Here is a 21,951-nt window from a genome sequence, read left to right as displayed (position 1 = left end):
TGGTTTGTTTTACTTTCTCCCCTATCGGGTTACGTTTGATACGGTAACATATTGCTTCAGCCTATGTTAGAAACATATGAGCATTTTACCTGTCTTGTTTCTCCGGCGGGAAGTAAGGGCGGAAGGTTTTTCATTTGGAGAGGAGCGGATCCTTCCGTCCTCTTGAGTTCTTATCATCACTTATTACTGTTTTTGTTTTTGTTTTTTTTTAGATAAGTCTTTATCTACAGGAATATTTTCCTTAATTCATTATATAAGTGAGTCCGGTCCTATACCGGGGCTCCGCCGTTATTTTACTGGCAGCCCTTAGGTTGGTTCCTGGTCTCTCTTTCCTTCATTCCCGGAGTACTCCGGGGTCTGAAAACCTTTACCTTCCACTCTATGTAATTTAGAGCTTATTGGCCCAGTTTATGATTAGGAGTTCTTCTCCGCCGGAGTATTCGGTTGCAGTGGAGTTTCCCGGCCTCGCCAGCTTTAGCTTGCTTAGGTGGGAGGTTCATCTACTGTTTTACTTACAGACTGTTCGCTGTGAGGAGCCGGGTGCACCGCCTCCCTCCAACAACCTTACGGTCACGTAGTTTGCCGGACCCACGCTGGTTGTGCGGTCCGACTGGATGACCTGGTTGTCTGGCACCCTGATGGTTGTGAGGTTTGCTTCGCTCTCTCTGCACAACTGTCCAGGATGAGTCGGTAAGTAACAGTCTTTACATTACTCCTGCCTTATGCTCCTCATATTATATGTGGTATATTGTTTATGAGTTCCCGGAATGGTTTTCGTTCTTAGCTAATTGTTGGCTTTCTTACAGGCGGATGAAGCTTCCAAGAAGTCTGCCTTGGAATCCCTCCGAGCCTGGGTGGCTGGGTTTGGTAGGAACGTTCCGCCGGGAAGCCCCTACGCCCTCGACGCCAGGTTGAGGACTTGCTCTACCCGGGCGCACGGGTGGCGGCCGCAGTGCCTGAAGACCTTGCCACCCCTATCATCCAGCAGATCCGGGATGAGACCCAGCCACCCCAAGTGGATATCCTCTCACGCTGAGGTCTCGGAGGATGAGCCGCCATGGATCTCAACCTGGAACCCATGAACACAGAGCAGGACCAGGTGGTAAGTGGTGAGGTAAGTGAGGTTGTTGGGGCGGGCCCCCCTTTATTTGACTCCCCTGCTTCATCAATTTCTTCATTTGCAGGTTTTGTAAAGTCTTCCTCCTTGGGTGATAGAGCTCCGTCTGCTATCCCCAAGTTGAAGTTGAAGACTTCATGGAAGGCGAAGGGCTACAAGTCCTCGACTTCCAGAAGGCATCGCCCTTCCCCCGTCGAAGGCTAAGGTCTCAGGACCTGTAGCCTCCGGGAGCAAGTCTGGTTCCTCCAGCAAAGGCGCGAGTAAGAGGGCTGCAAAATCAAGCCCTCCTCGCCAACCTGCTTTCGATGCAGAGGCCTTTGCTAATCAGCTTTATAAAGCGTTTTACGGAGGACTTGGATTCGAGATTTAACAAAATCTCCGAAGAAGTTGGCCAGTCATGATAACATACTGGCGGGAATGGCTCACCCACCCCAGCCGAACCACAGTATGTTATCCCCGACACTGCGGACCTCCGCCGTTCGATGTCGGTAACCCTTGGCGTTTTGCCTCCGGGCCATCCAACATGATGGCAAACTGACACTTGATGGTCTTGGCACGAGACGGTTGGAGGAATTGGAGTTCTTCCCCCGATCTCCTGCCCCCTTACCCAGGCTTCGTGAGGCTTACGGAGGAAGCTTGGATTCGGTCAGACAAGGTTCCTAGGGAGACTGTCATCGTCCCTAGGGACCAAGCTCAATCGGCTCTTCTGCGCACTCTGACGGAGTGGCAGGCAGACAACACGAGTTGACTCCTTTCAAGGGCAACTTCACTATGTTTTGCCCTGGGAGACAACCTTCCCACCCCTTGCTTGGACAAAGTCGCTCTGGCTACGGCCCGAGCGTGCTTTGATGGTAATCCTACCACAGCTAAGGAGACAGACCCTACTTCCCTGGTATTCCCAGGAAGTAATGAGTTCTGGCTGGACGCCCGTCCACCTTTCACGGTCGGGAAGCTGGACCCCTTCTGCGCTTCCACGCAGTTTAGTGAGCAGCTCCCAAGCTGCCGGAAGCTCTTTGAAAGCGGAGTTTGATGCTCGGGTTAAGTTAGCCCGATCCTTGAACTCCGTATGCCTTTCTGAAGCTACTGCCGTCTCCTGCTCGGACGAACCCATTCTTTCAGGTATTGGCTAAAGTCCTTGCTGGCAGGCTTCCAGTCTGACTTATTTGAGTTTATTATGGCCAGACTGGAATGTCGGAAGTTCATCTTGCCGATGCGACTATCCGCCACGAGCCCAACAAGCTCGTGAAAAGCTCGATCTGGGGACCTAACCTCTTCCCTGAAGAGGAGGTCACAAATGTTATGGCCGAGGCTACACGGGCCAACCAGAGTCTTCGTTCTCGCTGGGGCATTTCTGCCTATAAGCGTAAGACCCCAGAATCGGCCGGCCCCCAATCGAGAGGAGGTAAACGCTTCAGGAGGCATAAGAGGCCCTACCATCAGGCGGTAGTCCAAGCCGTCCCGGTCTCGGCAGTGGAGCAGCCTTCTACTTCCAAGGCTCACCCCCAACAGTATGTGCTGGTCCAACCAGCTGCACCCTCCTATGTGGCCTCACCGGCATACAACCCCACATATGAAGGCCGTGGTTACTTTCACGGCCTTAATAGGGTTGCAAGGGGAGGAAGAGGCAAAGCCCCCATAGAGGAAAGCCCAACACCACCCCAAGGGGAAGACCTGGACGTGGTAGGGGAATAAACCCGCTCCCTCCCACTGAGAGAACACAGGTAGGCGGTCGCCTGTTTTGGTTCAGGGACCAATGGACCTTCAGCCCTTGGGCACACAGCATTGTGTCCAAAGGACTAGGATGGAGCTGGATCAAAGACCCTCCTCCTCTAACCAGGTTTTACCAGCCACCCACATCAATCCTAAAGGATTACGTGACAGAATTGCTCAACAAACGGGCAATAAAGAAAGTAAGGCACCTAAAGTTTCAAGGCAGGTTATTCACTGTTCCCAAAAAGACTCCGATCAGCAAAGAGTGATCCTGGATCTGTCGCGTCTAAATCTCTACATAAAATGCGACAAATTTCGCATGCTTACGGTAGCTCAGGTCACGGACTCTACTTCGCGTGGAGCCGTCACCACCTCTATCGATCTTTCAGACGCTTATTATCACGTCCCAGTTGCGCCGGAACTTCTCTCAGTTCCTCGGTTTCAGACTCGGGAATCAAGCCTACTCCTTCAGGGTCATGCCCTTCGGTCTGAACATTGCGCCCAGGATATTCACAAAGCTGGCGGACACGGTAGTACAACAACTCCGGTCTCAAGGGATATCCCTAGCAGCATATTTAGACGATTGGATAATTTGGGCACCAACAGTTCCGGAGTGTCAGAAAGCTACGTCCATAGTCATCAATTTCCTGGAGTCGCTAGGTTTTCAACTGAACAGAGAGAGTCCCGCCTGACTCCGAGTCCCGGTTTCAGTGGTTGGGTCTCCAGTGGGATCTGTCATCTCACACGCTGTCCTTCCGCCTCCCAAGAGGAAAGAGATAGCATCTCTCACCAAGAGATTCCTCAAAATCCATCAGCATCCCGCCGGTCCCAAGAAAGGGTCCTTGGATCTCTTCAGTTTGCCTCAGTGACAGACCTGCTCTTAAAAGCGAAATTAAAAGACATAAACAGAGTGTGGCGGAGTCGAGCCAATGTCAAGCTCAGAGACAAGGTCTCCTCCATTCCTCAAATCTTAAAGACAAGATTGCGCCCTTGGGCCTCGGTCAAGGGCCTGTCCAAAACAGTTCCGCTTCAATTTCCCCTCCGGCACTAGTTGTTCACACAGACGCTTCCCTAAGCGGCTGGGGGATATTCACCAAAACAAAAGTACAAGGAACGTGGTCCACAATGTTTCAGCAGTTCCATATAAATACCCTGGAAGCTATGGCGGTCTTTCTAACTTTGAAGAAAATCCGCCCCCCAACCGATTCATATCAGGTTGGTATTGGACAGCGCAGTGGTAGTTCATTGCATCAACAGGGGCGGCTCCAAATCAGGCCGAGTAAACCAAGTAATGGTTGCTATCTTCTCCTGGCGAACAAGCACAGCTGGCACCTGTCAGCCACCCACCTAGCGGGGTGCGGAACGTGGTGGCGGATTCCCTGTCCAGGACTACTCCGTTGGAGACGGAGTGGTCCCTGGACGTGGAATCTTTCAAATGGATTTGCGCCGGGTTCCGGGCCTCCAAGTGGATCTGTTCGCAACGGAGAGCAACTTCAAGCTCCCCTGTTATGTGGGCCCCAACCTGGACCCTCAGGCGATGCCATAGACGCAATGACAGTAGATTGGAACAATTGGGAGAAGATTTATCTTTTCCTCCAATAAATTTACTGCTGAAAGTTTTACACAAACTCAGGACATTCAAGGTCAATTAGCCCTAGTAGCCCCCTATTGGCCGAAGAGCAATTGGTTCCCTCTTCTTCAGGAACTGGGATTACGGAGTCTTCGGATTCCCAAGCCCATTCTGACGCAGACAGTACAAACCAAGACTGTGTCAGCTTCCTCAAGAATTCAGAATGCCCTAGTTTTATGGACTTTATAAAATTCGCAGCCCAAAAGGAGCGAACATTGACCCTGTCAACACTCTGTTTTTAGAATCAGATAAAAGAGATTCTACTATTAGACAGTATGACTCAGCAGTCAAAAAATTAGCCTCCTTCCTAAAAGCATCTGAAGCCAAAGTCATGACAGCTAATTTAGGAGTTTCCTTCTTTAGATCATTGTTTGAGAAAGGCCTTGCTCCGCCACTATTACCACAATCAAGTCAGCATTAAAGAAAGTATTTCTTTACGGCTTTAAAATCGACCTTACAGATTCTTATTTTCATCTATCCCCAGAGCATGCGCTCGTCTGAGACCAGTATCACGCCCACAGTCTGTTACGTGGTTTCTCAATGACGTCCTCAAGTTAGCATCAGAGATGGATAACTTTCATTGCTCTTATCAGGATCTGTTAAGGAAGACCTTATTTTTGATTAGCTTGGCTTCAGGTGCTAGAATCTCAGAGCTGTCGGCTCTCACTAGAGGTGATAATTATGTGAACTTCCTCCCGTCTGGAGAGGTCCTCCTTTCCCCTGACCCTAGATTTTTAGCTAAGAACGAAGACCCACAAGACAGGTGGTCTCCTTGGAAGGTGGTGCCCCTTCCTCAAGACCAGTCTTTATGTCCAGTTTATACACTTAAATCTTACCTTTTAAGAACTCCACAGTGTAAGTCGGGTCCTCTTTTTATCAGGGAGAAAGGTGGTACTCTTTCACTAAATGCTATAAGACAACAAATTCTTTATTTCATTAAACAGGCCAACCCAGATTCAGTTCCCAAAGGTTCATGATATTCGAGCAGTTGCTACTTCCATTAATTACTTTCATAATATGGACTTCTCAGAGTTATCTAAATACACGGGTTGGAAATCACCTCTAGTGTTTAAACGCCACTATTTAAAAATCACTTTCAAGCCCTGAAATTTTCTACCATAGCTGTGGGAAGTGTCATCTCCCCACCTTAATTAATCATATCCTTGTCCTTTCCTTTTCCCCCCGCCCGCCTGCCTCATTTACTTTTCTGCTTATTCTCCTGGTTGATTATACCTCACTGCCTGGCTCCTCATATTGATGTATCTTGTACCTGTTATTGGAAAAGTGTAATCTGACATGCCATGATTGTTTTTCTTATGGGGTACTGGACAGTTTTTATTTGGCTCCACGTACCCCAGATATATGTATATGTTAATGCTCATTGATTTTTTCTCTTACGTGTTTAGAATAAGTTTATGTGTATAGTATTAAGGTTATATTTGCAGTTATTTTTGCACTTTTCATGTTTCACTTTGCTCAAGTAATTTTAAGATTTTTTGGGGCCTCTTCTCCGTTGTGTCAGGGACCTCCCCATGTTCATAGTATTAAGTTTTTTGATGTGCCTTAGATTTAATATGCCTTAGTCTTAGTATTCTTGCTCACATGGAAGAGATTCCTTAATTAAAATTATTTTGGTAAACTTTTGCCTTTTCTTCAGATTACCCCCATTTCTTTTCCTGGTACTTGCAGCCTTGGCATGATTCTCTATCACGATTTCACCGGCTGACACGGGACTGGACTCAGAAAAGGGATTTTGACAAAGGAAAAATCTATTTCTGAGAAGGTCCCGTGTCACCCGTGACCCCTCCTGAATCACCTAGTACTCTCCCCCCCCCTCTTGCACATGCCAAGTCTGGGGTTAGTGCTAGCATGGAATGAGGTAGGTGGCGCTGGTGTCGCCGTCCTGGCGGGTGTTTGGTGTGGGAGCTGTAACGGCTCACCGCGCTGTTCCGGGGGTTTTGACAGGGAGAGATCTTTCGAGTAGGTTTCCGTGGTAGTGGTATTCACTCACCCCTCCTTATACCCGACGTCTTCCTAGAAGACGCTCGACTGGGGGTAGTAACCCAGCTTTCCTGAAAGCTCTTTTTCTCTGGTATATCTAGCAAGGTTATACCTAGAAATTCGTGCTGTAATGGAATTTCACCGGGTGACACGGGACCTTCCTCAGAAATAGATTTTTCCTTTGTCAAAATCCCTTATTTATAGATGTACAAACAACAACCTTTATTCTGGAACTCTTGATAAGAAATCTGCCACAATGTTGTCCTTCCTCCTATGTGTTGGATATCAGCGTTGTATGGTTGAAGAGTCAGCTACCACCATGTAAGCTGAGGCTTTCAATTCTTCATACAAGAGATGAATTTTAGTGGATTATGGTCACAATATACCACAATTGTTTTACTGTTGTCCAGGTAGACTTAAAATATTTGAAGGGCAAGCAAAAATGCAAGGGCCTCTTTCTCTATGACTGAGTAAGATCTCTGGTGATGCTTTAGCTTCTGAGGAAAATAAGAAACTGGATGCATAATCCCATCTTTTTCTTCTTGAAGTAAGGCTACTCCTACTCCAACAGCTGAAGCATCTACTTGCAGACAGAATGGCTGTTCAAAGTCTGCAGCCTTTAGAATGGGAGCAGTAACAGGCATATTCTGTAAGCTCTCATATGCTTCATTGCAGGCATATGTCCAATTAAATTTTCTTTTTGGGCTCACTAGGCCGTTAATGGAGCAGCTACACTACACGCCCAAAAATCTTTGAACTTCCTTCCTTGAATTTGGTGCAGGCCATTGAGCAGTAGCTTCAGTCTTTGTGTTTACTGGCATTATGCTCCCACTTCCAACTTTGTGACCCAAATAGACAAGTTGAGCTTTCCCAAACTCACTTTTGTGTAGAATCATTGTCAAGCTGTACTACAGAAGCCTTTGAAAAAGTATAGACAGGGTTTTTAGGTGTTCCTCCCAAGTACATGAGAAAATTACTAAGTCGTCTAGATAAACCTTCACTCCTTCTAGCCCTGCCGTTACAACATCCATCATCCGCTGAAATGTGGCTGGTGCATTGGTCATACTAAATGGAAGTACTTTATACTGGTATAAACCAAATGGAGTCACAAATGAAGAGATTCTCTTTGTATCATCAGTCAAAGGGATTCGATAGTACCCCTTTAGAAAATCCAACTTTGTCACAAACTTGTAATTTCCAACAGAGTCAATCATGTCCTCTATATGAGGCAAGGGATAAGAACATTTGAGTCATGGAATTAACCTTGCAGAAATAAGTACACATGCGATGACCACCACCTTTCTTTTCAACAAGTATTCAGGGGGATGTCCAGACTGCCACTTGTTCCACAAGATTATTATTTAACAAAAAATTGACTTCCTGCTTTAGTATCCATAGCTTTTCACTTGATAGTCTGTAGAATGGCTGCTTATCTGGAATGGCACCTTCAACCAACTGGACATCGTGACTGACTGCTGTGCAGGCTTTAGGGACATCTCCATATATCTCTTTGAACTGCATGAGTAACTGTTTCACATCATCTGTTTGGGTTAGAGATAAATTACTTAATTTAGTAGAAGGATTTTTAAGCACTTCAGAGTTCTGAATTTTAGCTTCTTTACCACTAATACAGAAGTCATCATATCCTTTACCAGCTACATTTTCAGTTATCAAAGTAGGCACTATTTCATCTTTTGGGTGATACTCCTTAATCAAATTAACATGTACCAACTTCTGTATCTTCCTCCTTCCAGGTGTAGCTATTATATAGCTAAGATTACTTTCCTTAGAAATTACTTGATAGGGACCTTGATAACTGGGTTCTAAAGGAGATTTTCTTACAGGTAGGAACAACAATTCTAAATCACCTGGTTTGAAATTTCTTTGTTCAGAATTTGAATCATAGTTAACCTTCATTTTATTGTGGGACTTACTTAACCCTTAAACGCCGAGCCTCTATTTACAAAAAAGTGTCTGCTGATTGACAGGATTTGAGAGTTATTTAAGCGGAAAGAAAGTTTTTATATAAGTAACTTAACAAATAATTACATAGCTATAGTTTCTACTTTACGCGGCAGCTCAAAATTCAAAATTCGTGGTAGCGCTCTTTTGTTTTAGGTGTAGGTATATTGCCCCGCCCACTATTGGGGAAGAATAGTTACAACTTAGCTAAGGAGCTCAATTCGTTTCTGCCGGTTAATGACTAAATAACAGTTATTAGCAGCTCTCGTTTTCGATTTCACCGGATGGTCGGAGATCATCTTTGGTGAAGCACTCTTTGGTTTTGGTAGCGCAGCTATCTAGCCTAGCTAGAATTTTGGATACTTCAATTGTGACTTATTCATTTAGAATTTTTTACCATTATGTCGGACTCTAGTTTATCCAGCATTAGGTACTGCAGCAAAGGCTGCAAAACTAGACTTACGTCGGTAAAATACGACATACATACCATTTGTTGTACTTGTAGGGAACAAATTTGTTTGCCTGAATTGAATTGTGACGAATGTAAGGACTGGGAAAAGAGTAAATGGAAAACGTGACCGAATTAGAAAAGCTACAGCTAGGGCCGAAGCAAAGGCTTCTGCTAGTGTAGGCCATTCTTCAAGGGATGATATTGATGTTTTGCCTATCCCTTCAATGCCTGTGACAGCTTTTTCTCCCATTTCCAGTCCTCCAGCTTTTCCTGTCACTCCTGTACCTAACTCTCATTCTGATGAACCCAATGCCATTGCCAGCTTAGAAGCACGGGTAGATCAAAAATTTAATTTACTTGTGAATACTGTTTCCCAAATTGGGAACTCTGTGAAGGTCCTAATGGACAAATTTAAAAGTGTTGTGTCGAGTGATGTGTTCGTCCCACCGATGCTCCTAGACCAAGGTCCCTGCAAAACTCCCCTTGCAAACATGGGAGGAAGCAAACTGGCAGTCCAAGGGAGGTCAGTGGGGTTTGCCCACGGGCAGTCGTCGTCTCATCCGAGCCTGTTGTCCGCCGATCCCAGGCTGCGGAAGAATACCGTTGGAAAGGTATTAGATTGGATACCCATCCCCTTTCTTCAAGTGATTCAGACCCTCCCACATCAAAGAAACGTGGTGACCGTTTTGCACATGTATCTAGGCCACTGAAAAGGCCGGGAGCTTCAATGGATTCAGATTCCCACCAGCCTCGTAAGCGAGCGGTAGAGAGAGAACATAGCCCTCTCCCTTCTTGTAGTTTCTGGGATTCGCCAACAAGAGATTCTCGCTCCCTTTCATGTGCAAGAAAGCGCCCAGTGTACGCCAGTAATGTGCATAAGCGACAACTCACAGATCGTTGTGCATCCGAGCTTTCGCCTTCAGAGCGCCCATCACCTGCGCGCGCAGCTCGCCTTACCTGTTCGGGAGCACACAGTTTCCAAGTCAGAAGAACCCGTGTTTGATCGCTCGGAATGGGATCGTCAGATCACAGAGCGCCCATCCTTGGCACGCCAAATGTCCACGGACAATGCAGTTGCTTCCAAGGAGTCAGTGTCTGCTTCAACAACGAGTGGGCGCCTATTGTCCGTGCGCCCAGTCGATGGGGGTGCCTCTCCCTTCCACCCCACTTCTAATGTTTTCGCGACCCAGCAACAAGAATTTCCGTCGGCCTCTCAAGACCCTTCTTTGGCGCCACTTCAACTCCAGCTTGACAAAGTTTTGAGCCTTTTTGAAAAACCTACTCCAGCGGTACAGGACACCGTGGAACCCCCAGGATCGCCCGTTTTGTCCACCGAGGAGCCTGCAGAAGGAGAACAACCCACCTCTCATTACTCGGCTCTACTCAGATTTTTCCTGGTCTGCTACCCGTTGTCCTTCTCCCCAGTCGTTCCATTATCTCCGGGTTCAGCCTACCTGAGCATGTGTCAACCACCAGGTACTGCCAGACTTACGCGTATGGTTTTGTCTTCGTCATTGAAGAAAGCTTTCAGCCGCATGGATGCCTGGCTAGCAGAGAAGAGGAAAGTCGGGAAGGCGGTCTTTTGTGCACCTCCTTCTCGCTTAATAAGGCAGAAGTACCTGTCTTATGCAGCTGGAGAAGCGCTGTCCTTGGGAGTTTCTGCCTCCTCTCAGGGAGACTTCTCCAGTATCATAGATGCTTCTCGTCGTTCAGCTTTCACTTCGGCCAGAATTCTTTTCACAACCTCAGAGTTGGACCATCTTCTCAAAGATATTTTCAAAGTCTTTGAGATTTTTAGTTTTCTAGATTGGACGGTAGGAGCTCTAGCTAAGAAAATAGAAGACTGTGTGTCCCTGCAATAAAACTTTGCTGCGGACTGGCTGGGAGTACTGGGGTGCGCGGATAGAGCTGTAAGAGATGGAGGAGTAGAACTAGCTATCATCTTCACAACGGGAATCCTCAAGAAGTGAGATTTGTGGTGCTCGTTTACGGCAAAAGGGGTCTCCCCATCAGAACGTTCTTCACTTCTATTTGCACCCCTAGACAAGGATAATCTGTTCCCACAAGACACTCTAGATCGGATTTCAGTCGATTTACAAAAGAAATCAACTCAAGACCTCATCACTCAATCCACCAAAAGAATGAAGTTTCCAGCAAGAGCCACTTCAACTGCAACTCCTAGGATGTCGTCACCCCTGCAGCAACATCCCTTTCGAGGAGGTAGAGGCCGCATCCAGTCCCAACCTAGAACCAACCTCCGAACCTCCAGACCATCTAGGAAACCCTTCAACAAATCCAACCCTAGAAAATGAGACTCCGGTCCTCCGTGTCCCAGTGGGAGCAAGACTTTCCCATTTCTGACCAGTATGGAAGAAGAAAAATGTGGAACCGTGGGTGCTGAAGGTATTACGAGAAGGATATACAATCCCCTTCAGGGAAAAACCTCCCATAGTAACCTCTCCCATCAACTTAGCAACCTACTCAGTAGACTCAGAGAGGTTTTCAGCCCTATCTCGGGAAGTATCAGCTCTCCTGGAAAAGAGAGCCGTGGAGATAGTCGAAAACGTAAACTCAAGGGGATTTTACAATCACCTCTTCGTGGTCCCCAAGTCATCGGGAGGATGGAGACCTGTCCTGGACATCAGTGCCCTGAACCGCTTCGTTCAAACAACGAAATTCAAAATGGAGATGAATCAGTCGGTTTTGTCGGCCATCCATCGGGGAGACTGGATGGTTACGATCGACATGCAAGATGCGTACTTCCAGTGGTGGGGGTGTAGCTCTGTGTTCACTTCTAACTACTTGAGGGCCATGGAGATCCAATATGAAGACTGTCATACACTAGCACCTATAGTTTTGGCAAGGAAGATTATATGGGAGATTATCTCCTAGTCCTCCTCTTATGTATTACAAGAGATAAAGGTTCCTGCTATCATCCTTCATCCTGGGTAAGTGAGGAACAGTATTTATTTGAGTTCGTACATGGTAATGCTGCTCTTTTGTTTTACTTATTTTACCTAGTTGTATATTTACTTTGTTTCCTCTTAAGTAAGGGCAAATAGTTTTCTAGAATAAGTAATGTGTGATTTTGTTACAGAGCCATTGCTCCTCACTAGAGAAAGCTATCCTTAGCTGATTAAGTACCATTTTTTCTTACAAGTTGGTCTTTCTTATTTGGGGTGTGAAGGTACCACAGCAACTCTGTTAGGTAGGTGGTAACTCTTTGGGGATCATGGTTTAGTTGTGGTTGTAGCTCCCTTCATCTCCGCAGGCCTGAGACACAGAGGCCTAACTTGCCGTTCTGCATTGCACAGTCATCAACCAGTGGCCCTATTCAGGGTTAAATATCTTACTTTTGTGTGTGTCTTATGCACTTATTTCAAGTATGGAAGAATTTTTATCACTGATAGGTTTTAAATTCAGTAAATTTCTTATTTCATTTTATGTGTTTTCAGAATATTGGAGTGCAGCGACTTGGCCATTATCAGTGGATCGTGTGATCCCTTTGCCACAGTTACAATGTTATATAGTAATGGAAAGCAAGAAGCCAAACGAACAAAAGTTAAAAAAAAGACAACTTCGCCACATTTTGATGAAGTATTTATATTTGAGGTAAGTTTTTTTTTTTTACTTTGAATGTTACCAAGTATGAAAGTTTTCAAAGGACATAACTTCATTAATTCATGCTCCCCAACTTTTTCGAATGCAAGATCCTCTCAAAAAATGCTTATAACTGCCAAATACCCTGTACCCCTTAAACTGTAATGCTTATAACTGTCTATTTTAAAAGTTCAGTGCCTAATTTAGTAGTTCAAACAAAAATATACCTTAAATTATCATACTAAAACAATTTAATATCAATTCAAACAAAAATACACCCAAACCATCATCTGAAAACACCATAAGTCATCTTAGATTAGTACCCTTGTACAACTGTTACTTTTATGTATATACACCCCAAAAAAAGGATTTTGACAAAGGAAAAATCTATTTCTGGGAGAGACCTGTGTCACCCGGTGAAATAACCTTTCAGCACTTATTTCAAGGTAAAGCTATTGCTAAATATACCAGAGAAAAGCTAAAAAGCTAAGCCAGAGTTACTACCCCCGGTCACGAGCTCCATGGTATGGAGTCGTGTATGAGAAAGGTGAGATTGTCACAATCACAGGCCTCCGCCCTGTAAATCTTCCCAATGTCAAAAGTCCTAAGAGTGAGGTGCCGTTACACCCCGCACCACTCGCGGACTGTAAACAAGCAGCGTCACCCCATTCCACATTAGCACCCCACACCGGAATGGTATTTGACCAAGGGGGAAAAGAGGAAATATGGGGTCACGGGTGACACAGGTCTCTCCCAGAAATAGATTTTTCCTTTGTTAAAATCCTTTTCTGGGTTTCTCGACCTGTGTCAGCCGGTGAAATAATAACAGAGAAATCAAAATACCATTCTGAAACAAAGAAGATTGTAGAGGAAAGTAATAAAACTAAACATCTGCAAGAGTTTTAATAACTTAGTAGTAAGAATGGCATTAAGACATAATGATGACACCGTAATATACTTAGTTTTATAAATAACATAATTATACATGAATACAAGATCCTGAATGGAGAAGAGTACTTAAAATTACAGACTTAAGTACTAAACACATACTTAAAACTAATACAAGGAAACTGTGTTCCACAAAACAATATATGTAAATGAGGTAAACAATAAACAGGATAAATTCATGACATGGTCAGGAGAAGGTGTGAAGCATGCCTGACCTGGAGATGACCAAAGGGGAATAAATGAGGCAGGTAGGAGGGAGGAGAGTGACTGAGTACAGAAAGAATCATACTGGTGGGGAACTATGTTCCCTGCGCCACTGTAGAAAATTTAAGAGCTTCTAGTGATTTCAGGTAGTGGCGTTTAAAGACTACAGGGATTTCCACCCTGTGTACTTTGACAGATCCTCAAAATTCATATAATGAAAATAGTTAGTGGAGGTGGCCACTGCCTGATGTCATACACTTTTGGGACTGAATCTGGGTTTGCATGTTTAATGAAATATAGGATCTGTTGTCTAATGGCTTTCAAAGAAATGGTTCCTCCCCTTCCCTTATAAATAAAGGCCCTGAAGTTATGTGTGAGGTTCTGTCTAAGAATGCTTTCAGGGTAAAGACTGGGCATAAAGACAGGTCTTGTGGGAGGATGATCTTCCATGGGGACCACCTATCCTGAGGATCTTCATTTTAGCTAGGAACTTAGGGTGAGGAGCTAGTAACACTTCACCTGATGGAAGGAAATCCAGATGATTGGGTTCTCTAGACAAGGCAGCCAGTTCAGAAATTGAGCACCTGAAGCCAAACTAATTAAAAATAAGGTCTTCCTTAATAAGTTAGTGAAAGAACAGTTATGATTATCTATTTCTGAGGCTAACTTAAGGACATCATTTAAGAACCAGGAAACCGACTGTGGGCGGGTTACTGGTCTCAAACAACACAGGCTTTAGGGATAGACGAAAAATAAGAGTCCGTTAAGTTAATCTTAAACCCGTGCAAAAATATCTTTTTAAGGCTGATTTTGCTGTAGTAATAGTACTAGGGGCAGACCTTTTCAAACAATGACCTAAAAAATGAAATGGCTAAATTAGTGGTCATTACTGTAGCTTTAGATTCTTTTAGAAAGAGTGCCAATTTCTTAACTGCTGAGTCGTATTGTCTAAGAGTGGATTCCCTTTTATCTGATTCTAGGAACAAAGTGTTAATAGGATTGATATTAGCATCCCTTTGAGCAGCAAACTTCATGAAATCCACAAAGCTAGGGCATTCTGAATTCTTGAGGAAGCTGACACAGTCTGAGTTTGTACTATTTGCGTCAGTTTCGGGTTGGGAATTTTCAAACACCGAAGCTTCAGTTCTAGAAGAAGTGGAAACCAGTTGCTCTTGCCAATTCAGACTACTAAGGCTACTTGGCCCTTGAATGTCCTGAGTTTGTGAAGGACTTTCAATAACAGGCTTACTGGGGGAAAGAGGTAGATTCTTTTCCACTTGTTCCAATCTATGGACATCGCATCTGTGGAGTGGGCTAGAGGGTCCAGATTGGGGCCACATAGCAAGGTAGTTTGTGGTTGCACTCTGTTGCAAAGAGATCTACTTGGAGACCGGAACTTGGTTGCAAATCCACCTGAAGGAGGTTTTGTCCAGGGACCATTCCGACTCCAGCGGAGTTGTCCTGGACAGGGAATCTGCAATGACATTCCGAACCCCTGCAAGGTGGGTAGCAGACAGATGCCACTGGTGTTTGTTTACTAGAGAAAATATTGCTATCATAACTTGATTGATCCGACTCGACTTGGAACCTCCTCTGTTCAGACAGTGCACTACTACTGCGCTGTCGAGAACCAATCTTATATGAATCGATTGTTGAGCGCAGTTTCTTCAGGGTTAGAAAGACTGCCATGGCTTCCAGAACATTGATATGAAACTGGCGGAACATGGTAGACCAAGTCCCTTGCACCTTCTTGTGTTGGGAATATCCTCCCCACCCGCTTAGGGGAAGCGTCGGTGTGAATCACTAGGGATGGCGGAGGGAACTGAAGGGGCACTGACGATAGGCTCTTGACGGACGTCCAAGGCGAGTCTCTTCTTCAGAATCGGTGGAATCAGAGATACTTTGTCTCTGAATCTGACATTGGCTCGACTCATGAAGCCCTGTTTACATCCTTCAGTTTGGATTTCAAAAGAAGATCCGTCACTGAAGCAAACTGAAGAGAACCTAAGATTCTTTCTTGGGTACGACGGGAAGCTTTCTTGTTCTTGAGAAATTGCCTGGTTGCTTTCGCTATTTCTCTCCGCTTGGTGGCGGAAGGGATAAGGTGTGTGTACCCAGGTCCCACTGGATTCCTAACCACTGAAAGCGACTCTCCGAACTAGGCGGGATTTCTCCTGTTTATCTGAAAGCCCAATGATTCCAGAAAGCCGATTACTATGGCTGTCGCTCTCCGGCATTCGTCGGCGTTGGGCCCAAGCGATCCAATCGTCTAAGTATGCGGCTAGCATGATCCCTTGGGACCGGAGTTGTTGAACTACCGTGTCCGCCAGTTTGGTGAAGATTCTGGGAGCTATATTGAGACCGAATGGCATGACTCTGAATGAGTATGCTTGATTTCCTAGTCTGAAACCCAGATAAGGAGAGAACCTCTCATAATCGGGACGTGATAATAGGAGTCTGAAAGATCTATAGAGGTGGTTACTAGTGCAGCAGATTGCTGTAAAAATCGTTCAGATAGTGAAACAAGCATGAAATTTGGCACAAACATTCCTAAGACTACGCTCTCTTAGAAAAGGGCGCTGGCCACCTGAAAATCCAAGATGGCGGCTATTTTCAAAATGGCCACCATCTATGTTGAGATTCACTGGTTTGGGAGCATCTATTGGATGGAATATGCCAGTTTTTTTTTTTAAACCTCGACTTTTAGGTTATAAAATGTTCCATACCACACATTTTATTGAAAACCCTTACTAAATGAATTGTAACCAAGATGGCGTACAAAATGGTTGCCATAAAAGTTTTTTTCTATCCACAGCGCTAGCAGAACATAAAGACCAACTGTTTTTATTTAATGGTATATTCATGTGATCAGACAGTTTAACTAATATGCTATTTTCAACTGAAATAGTAATGGTATGGTCACATACAACATTGTGTCTAAGACTGTAACCATAAAAAGAAAAGAAGAGAAATACGGACTAAACGCAACCAATCTATGTATAGGTCTCTCAACCTACACCTTTGAAAAATTCGAGGATAAGAAGGTAGGCATAGCATGACACGTTGGATGCTCAAGCTAGATTATCTACTGAAGAGAGGGCAATATTTATCTAGACTTCACATTTGCAAGTGCACAGAGCTGTGCAGGAAGACCCAACTTGTAGCACTTGCACCTTTCCGACAGCCTGCTTTGCATCCACATTTGGTAAGCTGTTGGCAACTCTTGGCTAAGGGCGAGTTGGTTGTCCAGAGGACTTGCCATGCTTCACCAGACTTTGCCATCCCCACTCAGCAGGGTTCTCTGGCTGTGGCTGACACTGGGTGGCCTGCCCCCACACACAACCAGCCTGGTACGCAGCACGCTTGGTGTGTTGGAGGAGAGCTCCCCTGGTTGGTGGAATGGCCTCATATGCCCTTTGTTTTCTGGCAAACATATCAAGTCTAGCCTCATCCACAGTGCCAGCAGTGCTGGATCTTTCATACATAAGTATGACAAACCTCTCCAGGACCTTCAGGTCACTCTCTTCCACTCTGAGAGGGTAGTGACTCAGTTTGGAGAACACAGTGGAGGCCTCTGGAAAGATGTTCCATGTCTGCCAGGCGGTCTTCTTGCCCTTGCTCGGAAGGCTGACACTGTATCACAGCCTGTGAATGCATGGAAGAAGAGCATGCCATTCACCTTCTCCTGGCCCAGAGAGTTGCACAGGTCATGCACAGCAATCCAGCGCAGGCTCTGGCCTTGGCCAAATGCCACCCATAGCTTCTCTAGCCCTAGATTGTGGAGAGTGGAGAAAGCACTGACTGCAACGACAAGAACATCTGTGTCATTTGCTTTAACCGTGATGGTCTTGGCTCCATGTTCTGTGGCATATTTGGCATGGAGAAAGATGCAGGTGTCAGCTTCCTCATGAGAGCACTTTTCCAGTCCCTGAAGACTAGCCTCATGAGTGCTGAGGACAGCAGACCCTTTCGTGGCAATGACAACATTTGTGGCAGACATCTGGGCAACTTTGTCTGCCAGGAACTGGAACAACTCTGTCTTGTTGGCATCGTGTCTTAGGAAATTGCGCCAGTTGGATGGAATTGTGTTCTTGTCTGTCACCTTGCGCCTTCCTCCTTGACCACGTTGGAGCCTGGTCTCAGCTTTGAGGCTGGATGTATTGTATACATCAAATACAAGATGTGATGATGTGTACTTGCTGCTATAGGATTGTATCACAGGCAAGAAGTCGCAAAGTGCATAGCCCTCAAAGGTCTTTCCTTTCTTTGGTGGCAAGGCATGGACCAAAGCTGATCCATCTACAATGAGGACATCAGTCTTTGGTTCTTTGTCTTCTAGTGTAACATGACTCTCCAGGACCGAGGTCAGCTGAGACTTCTGACATGTGTACAGCCTACCACCCTCACTAAGGGAAGCTGGGAATGTTTGATTCTCGTGCTGGAAGAATTCCTGCAGATCACATTCACGGCTCTGACAGGATATAAATAGCTTTGAGAAAAGCTGGCAATCCTCCTTCAGAAGTTTCTGCTTTGACTGTTCTACAGGAGCAGCTTCTTGCCTGAAGAAGTCAGTTCTGTTCTTCTTTATCGGCTCATAGAAGGAGACTGCATTGTTTGCCAAAGAGTCTGAAAACTTCTGAAATTTAGTGCGGCCTCTGTCAAGGTGTGTCTGTAGAAGTTCTGCTGAGCTGGGGTGGGCAATGTCTTTGTTGTCAATGGAATACAGATCCTGGCTCTCTTCCTGAAAGGACTTCCCAAGTGTTGCAAAGCCAATGACAGCTTGCTGACTCTCTCCAAGAATGTCTTCTCTGCATGAGGTGTTTGTTCATGGTGTGTTGTCTGCTCATTAGACTCCTTACTTTGAACCTCTGTTTCGTATGCAGACACCAAGCGGATGATCTCTGGGCCAGCCACCATCCATCTTCTGAGTGCTGACGGATCTTCAGTCAGCCCAATGGCTCGCCATCAGCCTTTATAAAGGCATTGGTCTGCTCATGAGCTTGGTCAGAGCCATTGCTGAGAACTGGCGACTGGTCTTGTGCACAACAAAGTTGCCAGCCTTGAACTCCTTGTGCAACTCTGGGTGTGAACTCTCTAGGGTAAGCATGTCCCTGAGGTGAATAGGCAGCCAACGAGCATAGTTTGTATTATTGTTGGAAAGAAGTAGGGTATCAGCTCATGCAATGCCTGGCAGTAGAGGACAAAATTGGCCTCACGGAAGGACCTGATCAGTAGGAATATCACAAGTTCCATAGACAACACCATGTGCCAGAAGTGGAACTGTGGACTCTGCTGTCTTCGAAGGTCACACCACTCCTCAAACTCTAATGCCTGCTCATTGTTGTTTGCTTTCTCAGCACAGTAGTCAGTGTATGCTGTCCTCAGGAGTTTGTACAAACTAGAGGCTGTAACCTTGTGCATCTGCCGTGTCCTGGTTACACTTGCAGCTGACAGGAAGGATTCTGCAGTTCCAGATGAAGCAACTCCTGCCTCCACCAGAGCTCCTGTCCAACCACTGCCATGAAGAATAGTACCAAGAGATGTCATTGCTGCCATCTCAATGTGCAGACCACCAAACATTACCAGATACTTGTCTTCGCCATACTGATCAGGCCACTGCCACTGCACCTGCTTTGCTACGGCACAGATTGGCTGATCAGCTGTGATTATGGGTATCTGGCCAGGGTTCAGAAAATCAGTGACATCCTGCACTTTCTGCATCACGTGTTTGATTGTAGCAACAGAATGAGCCTGATCACGCAGGAGAGGAAGCAATGAAGTTATGGTTACTTCAAATTCTGGGCTTCTCTTCATTGAAGCGTGATGAGCTGACCACGTCAGATTCACTGCATCATCTATTTCCTGGGTGACTATGACCTTGTCTAGCCACTGATACTCCAGTGCAAGCTGTGGCCCCAAGATATCTGTGGGTGGCTTTGGTATTGCAGTGTTTGGTGGCACAGGGTTCTTTGTTTGAAAGGAAGCTGGTGAGATGTTTGTGAATGTGTCCGGCAATTCAGGCACCGACCTCACTTTCTCAGGTGCAAACTTTAGTTGCTGTCTTTCCTGTCCAGTGTTCTCCTTGGTGGGGTGCTGAAATATGGAGATGCTAGTTCCATGGAAGGAGGTAGTGGCAGTAGTTGCAGATGGGTTGTGGTCGATGTTGTCCATCACTGCAGTGGTGAACAACCCTTTTCGCAGCACTGGGGACAGACCACACCCTCCTCCACATATTTGCTAACTGTGGCATCTCCTAACTGTGCAGAGACCTCCAGTACTCTGTCATAAGAGATACTGAGGCCATACTGATGTAGCATTTCAACCAGGTTTCTCTTCCTGGTTTTGGCATAGACTGAGAGTCCCATGTAGACTGGGAATGGTGTTTCTCTGTCTTTGGAGTGTCTATGAGTTGTTGCTCCCTCTTTGTATCGGGAGTAGCAGTTGAACTGCATGAGCTGTGCAATGGCCTGGTCTGACTTTGATGCTCCAAATCGTAACTGTGACTTGATGTCAGCCCCATGCTCAACCATCCCTACAAACTGGAGCAGGAGAGGAGGCACAGAATTTCGTACACAAGCCTCAGAAAATGTGCCATCAAACCGTGACTGATGATCAAGTATAGACTTTCTGAGAATATTTGCTGCTTTAGCAATGATAACTGCCTCTGAAAGATCAGATGATTGAGCAAGTGCTTTTCCCACATCCTTTTGAAATGCAAGTAATACATCTCTGCCAGATTTATGAGCCTCAAGTTCTGGAATTTCTGCCAGAAGTTTGTCTTTGAGTCTCGTGGAATTTACACTTGGTGACTCTACACCTAATTGTTCTAGACGTTGTTGGTAGAGGTGGCAAATATCTGCCAGCCGAAATGTGACTGGATCATCTGAACAAAGGTTGTTTTCAACAATGTATGTCATCAGTTCTGACAGAACTAGTGGATACACATCTGATTCTGACTCAGTGCTACCTTGGTCTTTCTCAAGGCTCCTCAGGTAGGACCTTTTTCTGTTGTAGAGGGCACAAAGACAGGCATGGTGATACTTAAACTCCTGTGCAATGACATCCCCACCAGTCAACTTAGCAAGGAGCTTGCCATCACTAAGTATCTCTGCACATTCACGCAATTTCAAGTCAAGGCCCTTAGTACTAGCCTGTCTGAGATCAGATGCAGGTGCCACTTTCTCTGAAAATGCAAACTTCATTGTCATGACTGGTTGGCGCAGTTTTGCACGACTAGTCTCAGTGTTGCTGGTCTGGTCATTGGATTGTCGCTTTCTTGCGGTCCAGTTTAGTGTTGTTAAACAACAAGCGACAGTTCACATGGTATTTTGCTGCATTTTTTCCTGAGAGTGGCCTCTATGCCATCACCTTCATCCAGCCTTGCTGGATCCATTATCAGTGGCATTTCATTAATTTCACTGAACATGGGAATGTTCCTTGCCAGCATTGTGTACCCATCATGGTCTAGGACATGATGACTTGGAGGTGATGTCAAGTGCTCACCTCTTTTGTCCTTCTGACAAAGACAACACAAACTCCAGTTTGTTTTTCTACTGCTCAATATTGGATTGGCATCACATTCTGCCATGATTTCACTTTTGATTAAGGCCGAGGGGTTATCCTTTTACCACCTTAAACAAAGCACACATTCCTGTATGGGATTCAACTAGGTTCGGTCTCCTACACCTAGCCCGATCATTCATCCAGTGCCATTTAAGTCCCGTGTGATCTGTACACCATCCGGGTAAGTACATGAACCATCATGTACAGCCCCCATACCCTTGGCTCGGCTCCCCGCTGGCACATCCTGTCTATTCAGGTGCGGCTATCTAACTATAGCTGGTCTGGGGCTGTTAGAAAGCATTTGGGACACTAAACTAAACTATACTACAACTACTAGTCTAAGACTACAGGATTAGTAAAGCTGGATTAGCTGGCACTGAACCCCATGCTGAGTTACACAGCAGTGATGTCACCAGTGTGCCCTGGTTGTGTGCAGACATACACTCTTTTACATTTATTAATTTTCCTTCAAAATTGATGAGTTATTCGAAAGAGATGGCCTCATTAGGATCTAAAACCACAGAAACCAAGATCCATGCTTAAAACGATAATTGTTGAACGGGCATTATTTCTCATTATAATTATTGTTTCTACCTTTTCTTGGCAGCCATATAGCCCCCATATTTAAAGGTAAACTGTACTGGGAAGCTACAGAAACATAATATTCACAAGAAATAGTATGGAAGAGCTTTACCATATTGCTAGAAGCAAATACATGCCATTCTAGTGAAAAATTAGCCAAAATCTGTCGATACTGGCCGCCAT

At 45.4% G+C, this 21,951-nt stretch overlaps 1 protein-coding gene across 6 annotated transcripts in view; it reads left to right on the top strand.

Annotated features, from left to right (window-relative positions):
- Nucleotides 1–21,951, top strand: part of RasGAP1 (Ras GTPase activating protein 1) — a 933,257-nt gene that overhangs the window by 306,928 nt on the left and 604,378 nt on the right. For all 6 annotated transcript variants that reach the window (XM_067084371.1, XM_067084369.1, XM_067084372.1 and 3 more), the window contains one exon: nucleotides 12,327–12,483. In XM_067084371.1, coding sequence (XP_066940472.1) covers nucleotides 12,327–12,483 — 157 coding nt within the window. The remainder of the gene's footprint in view (nucleotides 1–12,326; nucleotides 12,484–21,951) is intronic.

The sequence above is a fragment of the Macrobrachium rosenbergii genome, chromosome 41, assembly GCF_040412425.1.
Source record: "Macrobrachium rosenbergii isolate ZJJX-2024 chromosome 41, ASM4041242v1, whole genome shotgun sequence".
Taxonomy (NCBI): Eukaryota; Metazoa; Arthropoda; class Malacostraca; order Decapoda; family Palaemonidae; genus Macrobrachium; species Macrobrachium rosenbergii.
Note: the sequence above shows the minus strand (reverse complement) of the source record. Positions and strands in the feature narration are given on the sequence as shown.